Raw genomic sequence first — 14,686 nt, forward strand, 5'->3', positions numbered from 1 at the left:
TCCAGTACCCTATATATTATAATGAGACACAAAGTGCTTAGATCTGTGACTTGCCACTATATATAGTCTCCTTATGAATTGGTATCAATAATTTAACAAGGTGGAAGTTATCATCCTCTTAAGATTAACTCTATCATCATTGAGTCACGAATCATTTTATCATGTGATTAATTGATATATCCGAATTCATAAAAGTATATGTCAAATTCCACTTAAGGAATTACTGCAACCACAAATTTCATGATTACATATCCTTAGGATCATCCAAATAAATACAATGTATCAAAGTCTATAAGATATCATGGTTCATCTATTGAGAATTCTTGTTGTTATCGGTTTTCATTAACAATGACTCAATCTATAAGAAATATAAAATCACTTTAGGATTTCATTTATAGTTCAAAGTCACTGTAAACTCTAACACAAATTCAGTATTCTCTCAAGGTTGGAGACAATATAGTATAGCAATTTTGCAAAGTCATGACTACTTGATAGTTTTATGTCATGACTCATCATAGGTTCTCTCTAATGTGTAACCATACACACTAGTACACTGACTATGAGAACCTCATCCTGATAGTTAAGATCAAATACCTCTCAAATTAGAAGGTAGTGTACTACAACCTCAAATGGATTGCATAAATCCATGAATCAATCGTAAACAAATCATTTACTTGTAAGAAACTTATGACTTGAATTTTTGTACAACTCTTAATGCACTCATATCATATACAATACCAAAGATGTTAGGTCAAAATCCTCATAAGATATAATGTATGGAATAAAAATAGATAAAAGTGAAATTAGAATATTATTAAATAGTAAATGCACATTTGTTATATTATGTCATGCTTTTAAGGTATGAGTGGTAAAGTTTGATACAATTCGCCTACATAACTCAAACTCAACACGTTTTTACAGGTTTGGGTTTAGTATAATAGGTTTTGATCAAATTTGTGTTGACTTGTATAACTTGTTTAATAAATAAATAGTTTTTAGGTCAACCTACACAACATGAATTTAACTCGAATTGACCCATTTAATAATCCCCTTATTTAACCTAATAATATCTTTAAACTATTTAACCCATATTTGACTCATTTTAAATTTGTTCTATATAAATAGATCAATTAAGTCATAAACATATTTGGTTAAAACATTAATCATATAGACATATACAAAAGCTAATTCAATCTGATTATTAAATAAAAGAACATGATTATTAAATGAGTTACATGACATGTTATTTGTTTAATAATTAGGTAGTATTTAGGTTTATGTTTTGACATAATTATTATTTTTGTTGGTTTAGGTTAACTCATGTATCAGAATACCTAAACTTTAACACGACACGAATACGACCCACTAATATGAATTAGCACCACCTATTTTTAAGGGCTTTATCCTAATAGTAGTTGGGTGAGATGTTTTTATCGATGAAGATAAATTATTATTTTTTTGTTTGCTTCTCCTCTTTCTTTTGGTTTGTGGGGGATTTTCCCTATCATTTTTCAATTACTCCGACTAGACTAGATGATTTACCAGTTAGTTGAGCCATTGTAAAGGGTGATTTCCTTGATCGTTGGAACTTTGAGTCCTCTTTTATTATGTTATACTTCATTACTTTAGAAAATAATCCCTCTATGGTATTAGCAACTACTTGGAGAACAATTTTAAAAAGCCTAACATTTTCTATAATGACTCGCTCCCAATCGTATAAATATTGTCCGCTCTGGGCCCAAAAGGGTCATCACGGCTTTAAAAACACGTCTATTTGGTTAAAAAGAGCCTCTACATATACAGCGCCAAGAAATTTCTCTCATATCTGATGTAGGACATCGCAAACATCTTTCTCTTTCCCCTCCCCCATGCAGACACAACGCCCTCGTTGTGTCCCATGGGATTGTAGGATGATTACAAATGCTATCAAAGTCGATCCCGGACAACGATGTGGGGATTTGTTTGTTTGTTTGTTTGGTCTCGCAATTCCATAGGACACAACAAAGACGTTGTGTGTGTGTGTGGGAGATGTTTGTGACATTCTATATCGGATATGGGAAAAAGTTCCTAGGGTTATATAAGTATGAACTCCTCTTAATTTTGTAGACTCGTTTTAAGCTGTGAGGGCCCCTTTGGGCAAAGAGCTAACAATCTTTACATGGTTGAGAGCGGATCATTATAAATGGTATCAGAGTTAATCCCCGACCCCGGTGTGGGGGTTTTTTTGGTTCATAAAAGGTGTTTGTCTGTTTGACTCTACAATCCCATGGGACACAACTAGAACATTGTGTCTGCATAGGAGGGGAGGGCGGGAAGAGTGTTTATGATGTCTCACATAGGATAGAGGAGAATGTTTTTTGTGCTATATTTGTAGAGACTCCTCTTATCCAATAAAATGTGTTTCAAAGCCATGATGACCTCTTTGGACTCAGAACAAATAATATCTACACGGTTGGGGGCGAGTCGTTACATTTTCGGAAGTTTTTTTTTTTTTAAAGTTATCACTATTACTTAAATAGTACATCTTTATACCATAATATAATTCAATGTTGAATTGTTTTAGATACACTTATATTAATTCTTTTGTAGCTTTTTAAACCTAAAAGAATGTCTCTAATCCTTTTTGCTATTGGATGGAATAGATGTATTACGCTACAAAAACCACTCCTAGGTATGCAAAATTCAAGATTGATTGAGGTAGAGGTTAATGGAACCATAGAAATCTTAGCCCTTTACATGTTGAAGGTAAGACTTTGCGTTGTAGATGATCATTATCCTATGCTAATACCATCATTTGGCATATATGCATTCAATGCTTAAAAAAGTTAACGGTCCCATTGAACATATTGAACTTTAGGATGGTTGTGGGCTTCCTCACGAAGCATGTCATTGGTGAATAAGTTTAAGGCAATCTCCTGTATGACATGAAAAGCTAGGCCTCTATAATCCTTCTCTATTCTAAATAGGGGCTTTCATCAAGTCCACCTTGATTACCTATGAGATTTTCTCTTCGGAGTATGGGAGTTATGCATCTTTGACTATGCCTAGATTGTTTGGACTACAAAATGCCTTTCTTGATCCCTTTCTCTTCCATGTTGTTCATTTTCTTGCATGTTACTTTTTCTAGAGGGTTATAGGGTGATGTGTCAACTAAAATCATCTAGTTATAGGGTTATAGGGTCATATGAGAAAGTCTTGTATTTTCTTGGGCCAATGCTTTGTTTCTTTTCACCAACTCATCTATTCTCCATAAAGTCTCTTTTCTCTATATCCTCATTCTTTTTTCCATTTGCTCTTAGACTTATAGTGATGGTGGAATGTCCTTTTGTGTTCGTTTACCACTTGTGTGAGTCCACATCATGATTCCTTTCTCTAACGATCAACTTAATCATAGGTGATGAAAAGGTTTAATAGATACTATTAAGAAAATTAATAAAAAGCTTCAAATTTTATGCTCTAGCATGCTTCAATTAGGTTTTTAAAGTGTTTTAGTCTTACTAGTTTGGTAAGTTTGATTGTGCTAATATAAAATGACCTACAACATTTTGTACATTATTAATGCAACGTTGTCAAATAATGATTATGAGATGCTTAATTTGTGTGATAAGGCTCACATACGTTGTAATTATGAGAGTAGAGTTCATTATATTTAAAGTATGTCTTGTTGTATTAAATCGCATGGGTACTAGTTCAAACATCGCCTTAGAACACAATGGTAGTTTAGAGGTTTCGGCTTCGTGCCTCTCACTTGATTTGGGCGCTCCTACACTTAGAAGTCGTTGGATAAATTTAAATATTTTTCGTATGTGATAAGATGTAATTAAAAAAAAATGCCCATTTTGTAATTTTATTTAACAAATTAGAATTGAGATGTTTCATTGGAGTTCCAACTATAGCAAGTTTTCAAAATATGGGTGTTTAACAAATTAGAAAGCATAATTGTTAATAGAACTCATAAAGAAAAAAGGTAAGTAGTATTGGAAGTGCCAAAGTGATGCCAATCTAATAATATGAACATAATTGTGAAAAAGGCAATGGAGGAGAAAAAGGTGAATAACATGAGGTCATGGCAAAAGCAACCTTTCGTTCTTCAATTAGGGGACTTTGCAATAGTCAAATGTTACATATTGTGTGATTAGGGACAATAAATCTTGACTTATTTGAATAAATTAATTTAAAAGTGTCATTAATGTATTTTTATGTAAATAAAAGTAATAATTATTTTTAAAAAAAATGGGGAAAAAGGGCAAAAAGATACAAACACGGCAACCCATCCAAAAAAGTAACTTCTAGATTCTAACGGGGCTATTTACGTAATTATGCCGCCGGGAACGTCGTCTCGTCTCCCTCGCTTCTCTCGGTGGAGAGGTGGTCGGGAGGGGTTCACATACGCGAGTAAATCGCCGTCGGATTCTCCACAGTGGTGGGCCCCACTCCCCCAACTTAGCGAATCCGAGATCAGTTCGCTTCCTTTGCTATCTCCGTGATATCTGGGTCCCACCCCTACATTAAAAATCCAACGGTGTACGACTCTCCACCTCACCCGGCACCGCCCTTTAACGGCGACGATTTTTCACCCTTTCCTAATACGGCAATCAAAATCCACAACAAAAACGAAAAAAAAACAAAAAAAAAACAATTTCTCAGGATTTTCGCGCCCTATTTTTGTAGCAGGCTCTTGCCCTTAATTAATGTCGTCAAATGACAAAAATACCCCCAAATACCGCACATTCCCACTGTGCCTCAGGGTCATTAACATCTTTTCGACAAACTGTTGATTTTATTATTCGTACACGAGTGAAGGTGTTTTTTTTATTATTTATTATATAATTATATTTTCGGGTTCAGACTGAGTAGATCCGAAATTTCCATATTCTCCGAATCCAAACGAAATCGAGAAAAAGAGAAAAAGAAAACAAAAACAAAGAATTTATTTATCGAATTCGAATATCGCAGATATCACATTGATTTTTCACCTCTTTTTCTTCCACTCTCATACTCTTTTGTTTTCTCTTCAGATCAAAAATCGCTTTCTTTGTAGTTTGAAAATGGTTTTGATCTGATTTTCTTGTTTCCAGAAGAGATACTCTTCAGTGTTGATTGAAAGTAAGGGTTTATATATTTTCCGTTGTACCGATGCTGGATAATCGGCAAGTTCAGAGCAATGGCGTGTCGAATCCGTCGTCGGAAAACGTGGAAGGTAGTACCGATCCTTAGTACTGCTTTTTTATCGGCGATCTGATTGATCTGATCGTTGATTTGTATTATTTTCTATTTTAGTCGGAATGCCTTTCAATTCGTTTAACTCGACCTTTTTTTTTTGCTCTATTTCTGTAGATTTTTTTTTTAATAAAATCAAGGTTTGATTATTATTGTTGTTATTGAGATGGAATGCCTGAAAAGTTCTTACGAATTTGGTGAATTTGAGTTTTTTTTTTCCTCCTGTTCTCTATTTGATACATTTTGGTGTCACTGTCATTCTATTGATTTTCAATATCGTTTCAATTTTATTTATTTTATTTTATTAATATTGCAATCTCATTGTTGTTTGAACTGGAAATTTTGCCGTATTGAGCCTTTAATTTATTTTATTTACTTTTATGATCATATCCTGTACTGGTTTGTGTTGTGCCTTTTTCCTTTCGATCTTTAACAGCGTGATTCTTCAGTTTTATGCATCATAGTTTTGTTGAAGTTGAAAAGGTTGTGATTGTGTTAAATTTTAGTTTTTTTCCTTTTAGTATTTAGTGACATGTGTTTTCTATTAATTTTAATATGGAGTTCCCAAGTTTTGCAAGGTCTGATTTATTTGGTGTTACTGGTATTAGTGTGTCTATTGTCTAAGATAAAAATATTTTTTAACTTGTTAAGTTTTAGAATTTTTTGCCTAATTTTTGTATGATTGCCTTATTCATGGATTGGTGCTGTTAAGATTTGGAGATTGTTGCCTTGCTTTTAAACGTTTGCCTTGTATGTGTTTTGTATTCTTGAAGGTTTTCAATACAATGCACATTGATTGTAATGTTTTTATTTCTTTCCAAAATTTTGTTTGTGGGTGTATTGTAGAAGCAATTTTGCGGTTGAAAATACATGATAATCAGGAGGAAGGTAGTGTGGGTCACTCAAGTCCTTATCCTGACCGTCCTGGGGAACCTGATTGCATATATTATTTAAGGACTGGGTTATGTGGTTATGGAAGCAATTGTCGTTTCAATCATCCTGCTTATTCTGAACAGGTAATTTTGCTTTTATCTGTTGTTTCTTGTTGTTGTTGCCGTTATTGGCTTTTGGTAGTGATAATCTGACACCCACAAGATGTTTGCACAGGGTGCCCAGTATAGAGGTGAACTCCCAGAAAGAGTTGGACAACCTGACTGTGGGGTACATTCATTCCCAGATTTCTCTACTTATACAATGTTCCATTTTATTTGGTGTTTATATTACATTTTGCTGTACTATTTCAAAGTTCAATTTTTACTTGAACGGAGAGAATTGAATATGGTATATTTATTCGATCCTGGGATTTTGTTTATGCAAAATGCATGTTTCAAAGCTATGAGGTTGTTTTAAAGGTGGTTTGATTATGTCAATTGTTTCACCTTTGTTAAATACTACTGATAATCCTTTTGTAAAAATATCACCTAACTCTTAGCTCAGTGAGCTGCTATTTCTTGTAAGTAATTATTCCCCAGGGCACTGGCGGATTCAAGTGGGGCATAGAGGGGGCACATGCCACCCCCCTCCCCAACACCCCCCGCCCCCTCTAAAAAATAATAAATTTACCATGCAAAACTACCAATGAGCTAAATCTTACTTTTTGCCTTATTATTGTCCCCCTTGAATCTAATCTCTTTATTTTTTCCCCTCTGGATCCCATTCCTGGCTCTGCCCCTGCCCCAGGGATAATTCAATTAGAGTTTTAGCCTATCAAAAAGGGGGGAAAAAAGGGTTTCATCTGCCAGTATTTATGCTTTGTTGCAACATTTTAACTTATGACCATCAACTTCCAAACATGCACTGCAGTACTTTTTGAAGACAGGAACCTGCAAATATGGATCTACATGTAAATATCATCACCCACGGGACAGGCATGGTGCTGGACCAGTCTCATTGAACATTGTAGGTCTACCCATGCGTCAGGTGATTACTTTCCTTCAGGTCCTGGTGTTGCTCTTCCTTACATTTGCATTTACTAACCAAGGTTATTGGTTTTGTTTCCTATGCATGCATAAACTAAGGCCATAAACCATCTTTACAATTCTTAAATCGATTTTTCAATTCACAGGAAGAAAAACCATGTTCTTACTACATGCGAACTGGGTTGTGTAAGTTTGGAGCTGCATGCAAGTTTCATCATCCCCAGCCTGCATCAGCTGGAACTGTTTTGCCTGCAACTGGTCCTGCTGCCTTTGGATCTACAGGCTCATCAATTTTACCTTCATCAGGGTTACCGTATGTGGGCGGTCTTCCAGCATGGTCATTACCAAGAGCACCATATATACCTGGCCCGCGTATGCAAGGTCCACAGACCTACATGCCTATTGTTCTTTCTCCTTCTCAAGGCATCGTACCTGCACAAGGCTGGAACACTTACATGGTTAGTAAATAATCTCTTAATTGATAAGAAGGTTAATATAAATTTCACATCCTCATACAGGCACCATGTTTTTGGTAAGGAAGGTGTTGTGATATCTTAGCATTTGTGTTTATTATCCACTGTGGGATCCCATGCCCTAAATCCATTCTCGTCATGCTATTATATAATTTATTTTATCTATTGTTTTAGAGTTGGATGCATTTTCTTATCATTTTCAGCCTCTCTTACAAAGAGCCTGAATTGAATTATCGGGACCTTGAATGACATGATTTCAGCTTGTTATTTCAGGTGTGGTTGACACCACAAAAAGCCTGGGGATTTGCTTTGTCTGCAAAATGACACTTGTATTAGGACAAAATTTTTCATTATGCATTTTCTTATTTTGTTTAAAAAATAAAATTCTGTGGTTTCTTCATGAATTCACTTTGACACAAGCAGGCATGGGTACGAACAGGTGGACATAAATAGTCCCATAATGGGTAAAGGATCAATTTTCCATTAACCCACTGAAATGAAGATAAGTTTATTCCCTTTCTAGTTTCCACTCATAATCTGAAGAGAGAAGCTATGAGTTGATTAAGCATATTGACTAGCTTTTGCCCTTTCCCACTCACAGTTCTAATATCTCTGTTATCTACACTTTTCTTGCAGTTAAAAATGACTGTTTTGAATATCAAACATTACTAATATTAACACAAGAATTTATGTCAGAAGCATGATTGAATTCTGCAAAATTTTTGTGCCTTGTATAAGGAAATTTTCTTTTCTATATTATGTTGATTTCATGCAGAGCCACTTATAATAGCACAACCATCCTTCTTAATTACTAGCATGAGCACTTTTGTTTGTATCTCAACAATGGAATATTTCATTGAAATGTAACAAAAAATATTTATGGTAACTACAAGTAACCATGCTGTAAGTTATCCCCAGAACTCATTGGAAATAGGCATGAACTACCTTGGGGCATTAATAATGAGTAGCTATTCTATTTGCCAGGGATGCAGTAGTATGATTGAATTTAGCTTCTTTTGAATCCGATTAGCCCTTACTGCCAAATCCCAAGATAAAGCGAGAAAGTGTTTTCTGTCAGCCACAGCCCTAAAAATGCATCCTTCCACTCCCCTGCTCTTGGCAAACCATGTGAATACACAAGCAAACATGTACACACACAAATGGAATCTCAACATGGTTAAAGTTTATGTATGCTCTTAAGGCCTAGCTCAAGTGGTAAAGGGTTGGGGTGAGTTTATGGGAGGTGCCAGGTTCAAGTTCCAATGGGGACAAAAGAAAGGAAAAAGGGAAAAAAGAGTACTTATAAAAAAAACATGTTTAAAGTTTATGGCAACTTGGCTAATATATATGGTTTCACATGAAGGTACTAGAGTGCATGGTTTTCCTTTTCCCCTAATGTGCACTTTTGTTACATGTAGAATGGTTGTGATGGCTTGTTTGCTGGTCTATAATCAATTATCCAAATTGCTGCTAATTAATTTGCATGTTGCACTGTGTTCCAATCTTCAGTCTTTTTCTTGAATGGCCAGCTTAAATAAAGCTAAATATAACATGTGTTGTAATCATTTTCTTGTGGGGAAGCCTCATTTTCTTGTTCTAATGAAAAGCTTCCATGTAGTGAATCTGGTTTACTCAATAGATCCAAATGAGTTTGTAATATGTGAGATACCAAGGTTGTTGTGGCATAGTTCTGGGGCCATACATAGAGAAAATTGATCAAATTGAATCATTTTATTTGCTTTGGCTAGCATTTTATTTGGGTGATATGAATCGAACATAATGGATTGGATTGAAGGGGGAAGTTTACAAAGTGAGATAGTTAGATTGTCATTTTGTAAAGATTCTGCATGGGATATTCCCTTGATGAGTTCTATTTAATGCTTTATTTTTTATTTTCACTCTTAGGTTGCATCAATTGACTATCCTTTTGTAAAGGGTGGTTGAGTTCTATTTACACTATGGTTGCATCCTTGGAAATAAATAATGAGAAACATCTTTACTTGGGGCTGGGTTTTGATGCGTTTTATATCTGTTATTACAGTTTTAATCTATGTTTTCATTTGTCAATCAGGGAAACATGAGTCCCATATCTTCAACTGGTATTCTGGGATCCAATCTTGTCTACAACTCCAGGAATCAGAGTGAGTCAGGTTCCAGTGGGCAGGTGCACTTGTTATCATCATTGATTCCACATTTACCTGAGAGGCCAGATCAACCAGAATGCCGGTATTTCATGAGCACGGGGAGCTGTAAATATGGTTCTGATTGCAAGTATCATCACCCAAAAGAAAGGATTGCTCAGTTGGCAACAAATACTTTAGGTCCGCTTGGTCTTCCCTTGAGACCAGTAAGTTTCTTTGCATATTTTCATCTATAGTGATAGGCTTGTGAAGCGTTTTCTTTTGAAATAATTTGGGAGCTTGGGATTGATTGGGAATGTGTCATGATTCGTGAATGAAGTCCACAAAATTAACTGAATGAAGATTTAGTGTGAATATATATATCTGTGTGTGTGTGTGAATAATTTGACAATCATTGCAAAAATTTGTTCCAGCCGTTGAGGGCTGGCTTGAAGTGGTAAGGGGTTGGGTGGGATTGTGGGAGATACCAGCTTCGAGTGTGTGTGTGTGTTTTATTTCATTGTCTGTCGGATCTGAATAATTTGACAATCATTGCAAAAATTTGTTCCAGCTGTTGAGGGCTAGCTTGAAGTGGTAAGGGGTTGGGTGGGATTTTGGGGGATACCAGGTTCGAGGGTGTGTGTTTTTCTTATTTCATTGTCTGTCTGATCTGAATAATTTGACAATCATTGCAAAAATTTGTTCCAATGTTGAGGGCTGGCTTGAAGTGGTAAGGGTTGGGTGGGATTGTGGGAGATACCAGGTTCAAGTTCCAAAACAAAAGAAAAAAGAATTTATCTATCAAAAAATTGCAAAAATCTGTTCCAAATTATGATGATTCTGTTCACTTTTGCTCTTCATATGGACTGCTAACTTCTTGCCCTTCTATATGCAGGGGCAAGCTGTATGTTCTCACTACAATTTGTATGGACTTTGCAAGTATGGTCCGACTTGCAAATTTGACCACCCCTTGACCGGATATTCTTCTTATAATTACTGTTTGAGCCTGCCCCCTCTATCTATACTTGACCCATCTCTCTTACCTTATCAAAGAAACTCTTCCACGGTTCATTCATCTGAAACCTCTCCCTCTAAATCGTCAAAATTTCCTGATTGGGTCCAGAAAACTGAGTCTGGAAGCACCAAGTCTCAGAATCCAGATACAAAAGCTCCTGAAGGTCCACCAGAACAGGCTGGTTCTCTGCTGCATTCCTCGCCAAATTCATCTGAACCTCCACAAGATCAATCTGATTGAAGTCACTTCTTTTTTGTTCTTTTTCACTTTCTATTTTGTTGCCAAGTACCTTTTAAGGAAATTTTTATGATTAGTACCTCATGCCCCCCTTTCACCTGTGGTTCTGCGGAGTGGATAGGTTGTTTGGCGATCAAAGCGATGAGCAAAAGTGGGGGGCATGGAACGGCCTCTTTTTGTGGTGAATAAAATGCAGGTGAAAAAAATTGTAAAATTCCTTTTCTTCTTTGACTCGTTCCTTTTCCACAGATGATTATCGCTAAAACGTCTGAATCAACTGCTCTTAGGTGTGAAAATTTTTCATTTTTAAGCACTGCAACCTGTGGCTTTTACATACATAAATCAATTTAAATGTTGGCGATGTGAATCACATTATATATTAGATTTTACACAATCTGTTACTTGTTAACTTATTAACCATGCTTTTAGGGAGACATATGCTTGCTTCCTTCTGTGCTAGATTCACAGGGAAAATACATATGCTGCAGAGATCCATCCTTGATGCTGTTCTATATGGCAAAGCTTGTGTTATACATTACTAACACTCTGATTCTGGTTTATTTTCCATTTGTTCTGGTTAGTCTCAGTTGTTACAACTCCTTTATAGATATTTACTTCGGGATTTGGTCCAATTTCAGACTTGCCTAGAAGAGAGACATGAGCTTGAGGGGTTTCATTGAGAAAGATTAATGCCTGATGATAGCCTCAGGCAGTAACAGCATAAACCATCTATTATGCTCCCTACCAAGTTCCTGTTACACCATAAACTATCTACCATGCTTCTAGATGGATACCTTGCAGCTCAAGCTCATAGACATTATCTCAGAACTGTTTATTATCATTGTAAGGTGCTTTAAATAGACATTTAAGATTCAATTAGCAAAATGGAAGCCTGAAACCTACTCCACTAGCTTGTAGTAGAACTCCTTAATATGATTTTCTGCTTAACACACATTAGTTGCCTGAGCTTTGACAAACTAGGTATCCATCCAAGGCAAATCTGAAAATTCACCCCGTTTACCTACAATTTCCTCATCAGTGTCCCCACTCACCACCCGATATTTTGATTTTGAATGACCCATAGAATCTCTTGTTCTATGCTTGATTGCCAAGGGCAAAGTGAAAGAAGAAATTTTCTTTCAATAGGAAAATAGAAGAAATCAAAACTTGATGTCTGATGTAAAGTATGTTGGAATAGTCGCAATTCTTGGTTTTCTTTTCTGTGATTTCATTTCAACTGTGGGAGAACCCCTTGGCCAACTCCAGACAATGCCTTGGTGGTGAATCATTGTGCAAAATTTGGGATTTTGATTTGTTTTGTGAAAGTCAGGTTAATTGATTACTATGTTTGTTCTATCAGCTCCATAACTGCCTTGATTTCTGACCATTTCTTACATTTTCCACAAGATCCAAGTTTATGCTTTCATGCCACATTTAACATAAGACATGTTAGAACAGTAGAAGCAGCAGCAGCACTTTGAAATTGCCTCTAACCGTTCATTCTGAGCCTCTAGTGAGGCTTAAAACTGATCAGAGACTGAAAATTGCCCTCATTTTTTAAATGGACAGAAGCACATGTCCTAGTGAATCTTGTTAGGCTCAGAAGTTTAGGGCTGAGTTTGTATGCAGGTCCTAACTATCCCCCTTATATAGGCCAGCCTTAAGAATACCACCTTTCTTGCAGCTTGTTTCAGTTCGTGTCTGTATTCTTACTTCAATCAAATATCAAATACAACAAGAGCTTGTTTGGCAGTGATTTTAGAAAGTTTTTTTAGCATTTTTAGCATTTGAAAGCAAATTTTTAGATAAAAAAATTTTAAATGTTAGAAAAATTAAAAATGCTTCGGGAAATAATTGTCAAACAAGCTCTAAATCTTATTCTATATCCTAATATTCCTCTTACATCAGTTTTTGTATTGTCTTCTGCTGAATCTACTGCACCTACAAATCTATTAGAATCAGAAAACCTTATCTTGTATTTTTTTTCTATAATTTAGAATACATTCTTGCATAAATTTTTTAAAAAAAAATAACAAAATTAATCACTTCCATTGTCAAATTATCAAACTCTTCATAGTATAAGAGTTAGGAGAGGAGGCTCGAACTCCACCTTCTTTAGATGTGATCGAATTTCATAAAAATGATTGACCTACTCTCACAAATCATGTCTTACTTTAAAAAAAAAAAAAAAAACATTATACTATTTATTTTCCTTAATGTTTAAAATATTTATTATTTCCTTCTTTTTATAATTTACCAAATTATCAACTCAATTCCAGTATTGTAATTTAGCCCATTTTCTCAAAGCCCAACCGATTGATTTAAAGCAAAGTGAATTGCATATCGAAGATTTAGACCAATAAGATTTCTTGAGTTCCACCATTGGCCACTAGGCCCACCACATGTACGTTTCTATCGCACATGTTTGGTATGTTGGAGGGTTACCACATTTATGGTGCATGTGATTTGGGACACTGCTGGTTACATGCATATTATGACTCAAGAATTTTCTGGTTCTACGGATTGGGAAGGATAGGGGTGGAAAAATAAAATAACCAAGAATTTATTGAATTATTTTTAACAATATGGTATGTAATTTATATTTAGGTATTTAGTGTTAAAATAAGACTTTCAGATATAATTTTTTTTATAAAAAAAATTGTTATCTATTTTATTTTATTTTTAAAAATTGTTTTCAAAAGACAACAGTCTAACAATATTTTATTTTTAAAAACAGAAAAGTGTTTTTAAATTGTGCGGCTAACAGACTCTTTTATCTTTAAAAACTTTTTTAAAGATCTATTATCAATATGGACTAAGTATTTAGGCCCATCTTATCAGGCATCTTCACAAAGTCACTTGAGTTCCGATGGAGCAAACGACAAATGAAAAATCAAAACTGATGCATTTGGTGGTTGAAACCTCATTTTGTAAATTTTTTTCCCCCTCAATTTCCAAGGAACCAAACAGAACAAATTTAAACTTATCATATTTAAGGTAGCTGATTACAACCTCACACTTAACAATCATAATTGACTGGCCCAAGGTCTTAAAAGAATCCAACACAACCAAGATATGAAGAAGTAGGCGTGACAACCTCAAAGCTAAATGTAACTCTCACTTAATGTTGAGTGAGGTGTCCATGAGGGTTTATTACACGTGTCATGGGCCCGATTAGTGGGTGTACTGTCCATGCCAGGACCAATGAGTTGGCCCATTAGCCCAGAGGCAGATTGTCTCAAAATTTAAGAGGGTTTCATTGTCATGATAATTCGTTGCAATTTACTTTACTTTGAAAGGCAATTCATTTGGCAAGTGGACCAACTTGGGGGTGCCCGTCGATCCAACTCAACCCAAGATTTGCAGGAGCTAGGTTAGATTTGAATTAGATTTTTTCAATTTAAACTCGATTTAGGTTGGAATGGGGGAAGTTTCAAATAACCTGAATTTTAATCGAACTCAATTTAATATTTTTAATTTATATTATCTTGTGTAGTAATATTCTTTTTAGATTAAAAAAAATTTCCAATTATAATTATATCTTATATTTTTTTTTTCTTTTAAAAATATATAAAAAAAATTATGTTATTATCTTAAAATTTAATTTCACTTACTATTTAAATCTTGGTATAAATATATAGAAAAAGGTTTTTAAAAATATGTGAATGGATTTTGAGTTTATAACATGATCAAACAAAGTTT

At 35.0% G+C, this 14,686-nt stretch overlaps 1 protein-coding gene across 1 annotated transcript; it reads left to right on the forward strand.

Annotated features, from left to right (window-relative positions):
• Positions 1–4,778: 4,778 nt before the first annotated feature.
• LOC100246519 (zinc finger CCCH domain-containing protein 3) lies at positions 4,779–11,351 on the forward strand. Its single transcript, XM_002275739.4, has 7 exons — positions 4,779–5,200; positions 6,067–6,236; positions 6,328–6,381; positions 7,024–7,140; positions 7,286–7,597; positions 9,684–9,959; positions 10,628–11,351. Exons 1-7 carry the CDS (start codon positions 5,137–5,139, stop codon positions 10,985–10,987), a joined length of 1,353 nt encoding a protein of 450 aa, XP_002275775.1. The 5' UTR covers positions 4,779–5,136; the 3' UTR covers positions 10,988–11,351.
• The last annotated feature ends 3,335 nt before the right edge of the window (positions 11,352–14,686 follow it).

This window comes from Vitis vinifera, chromosome 12, assembly GCF_030704535.1.
Source record: "Vitis vinifera cultivar Pinot Noir 40024 chromosome 12, ASM3070453v1".
Lineage (NCBI taxonomy): Eukaryota > Viridiplantae > Streptophyta > Magnoliopsida > Vitales > Vitaceae > Vitis > Vitis vinifera.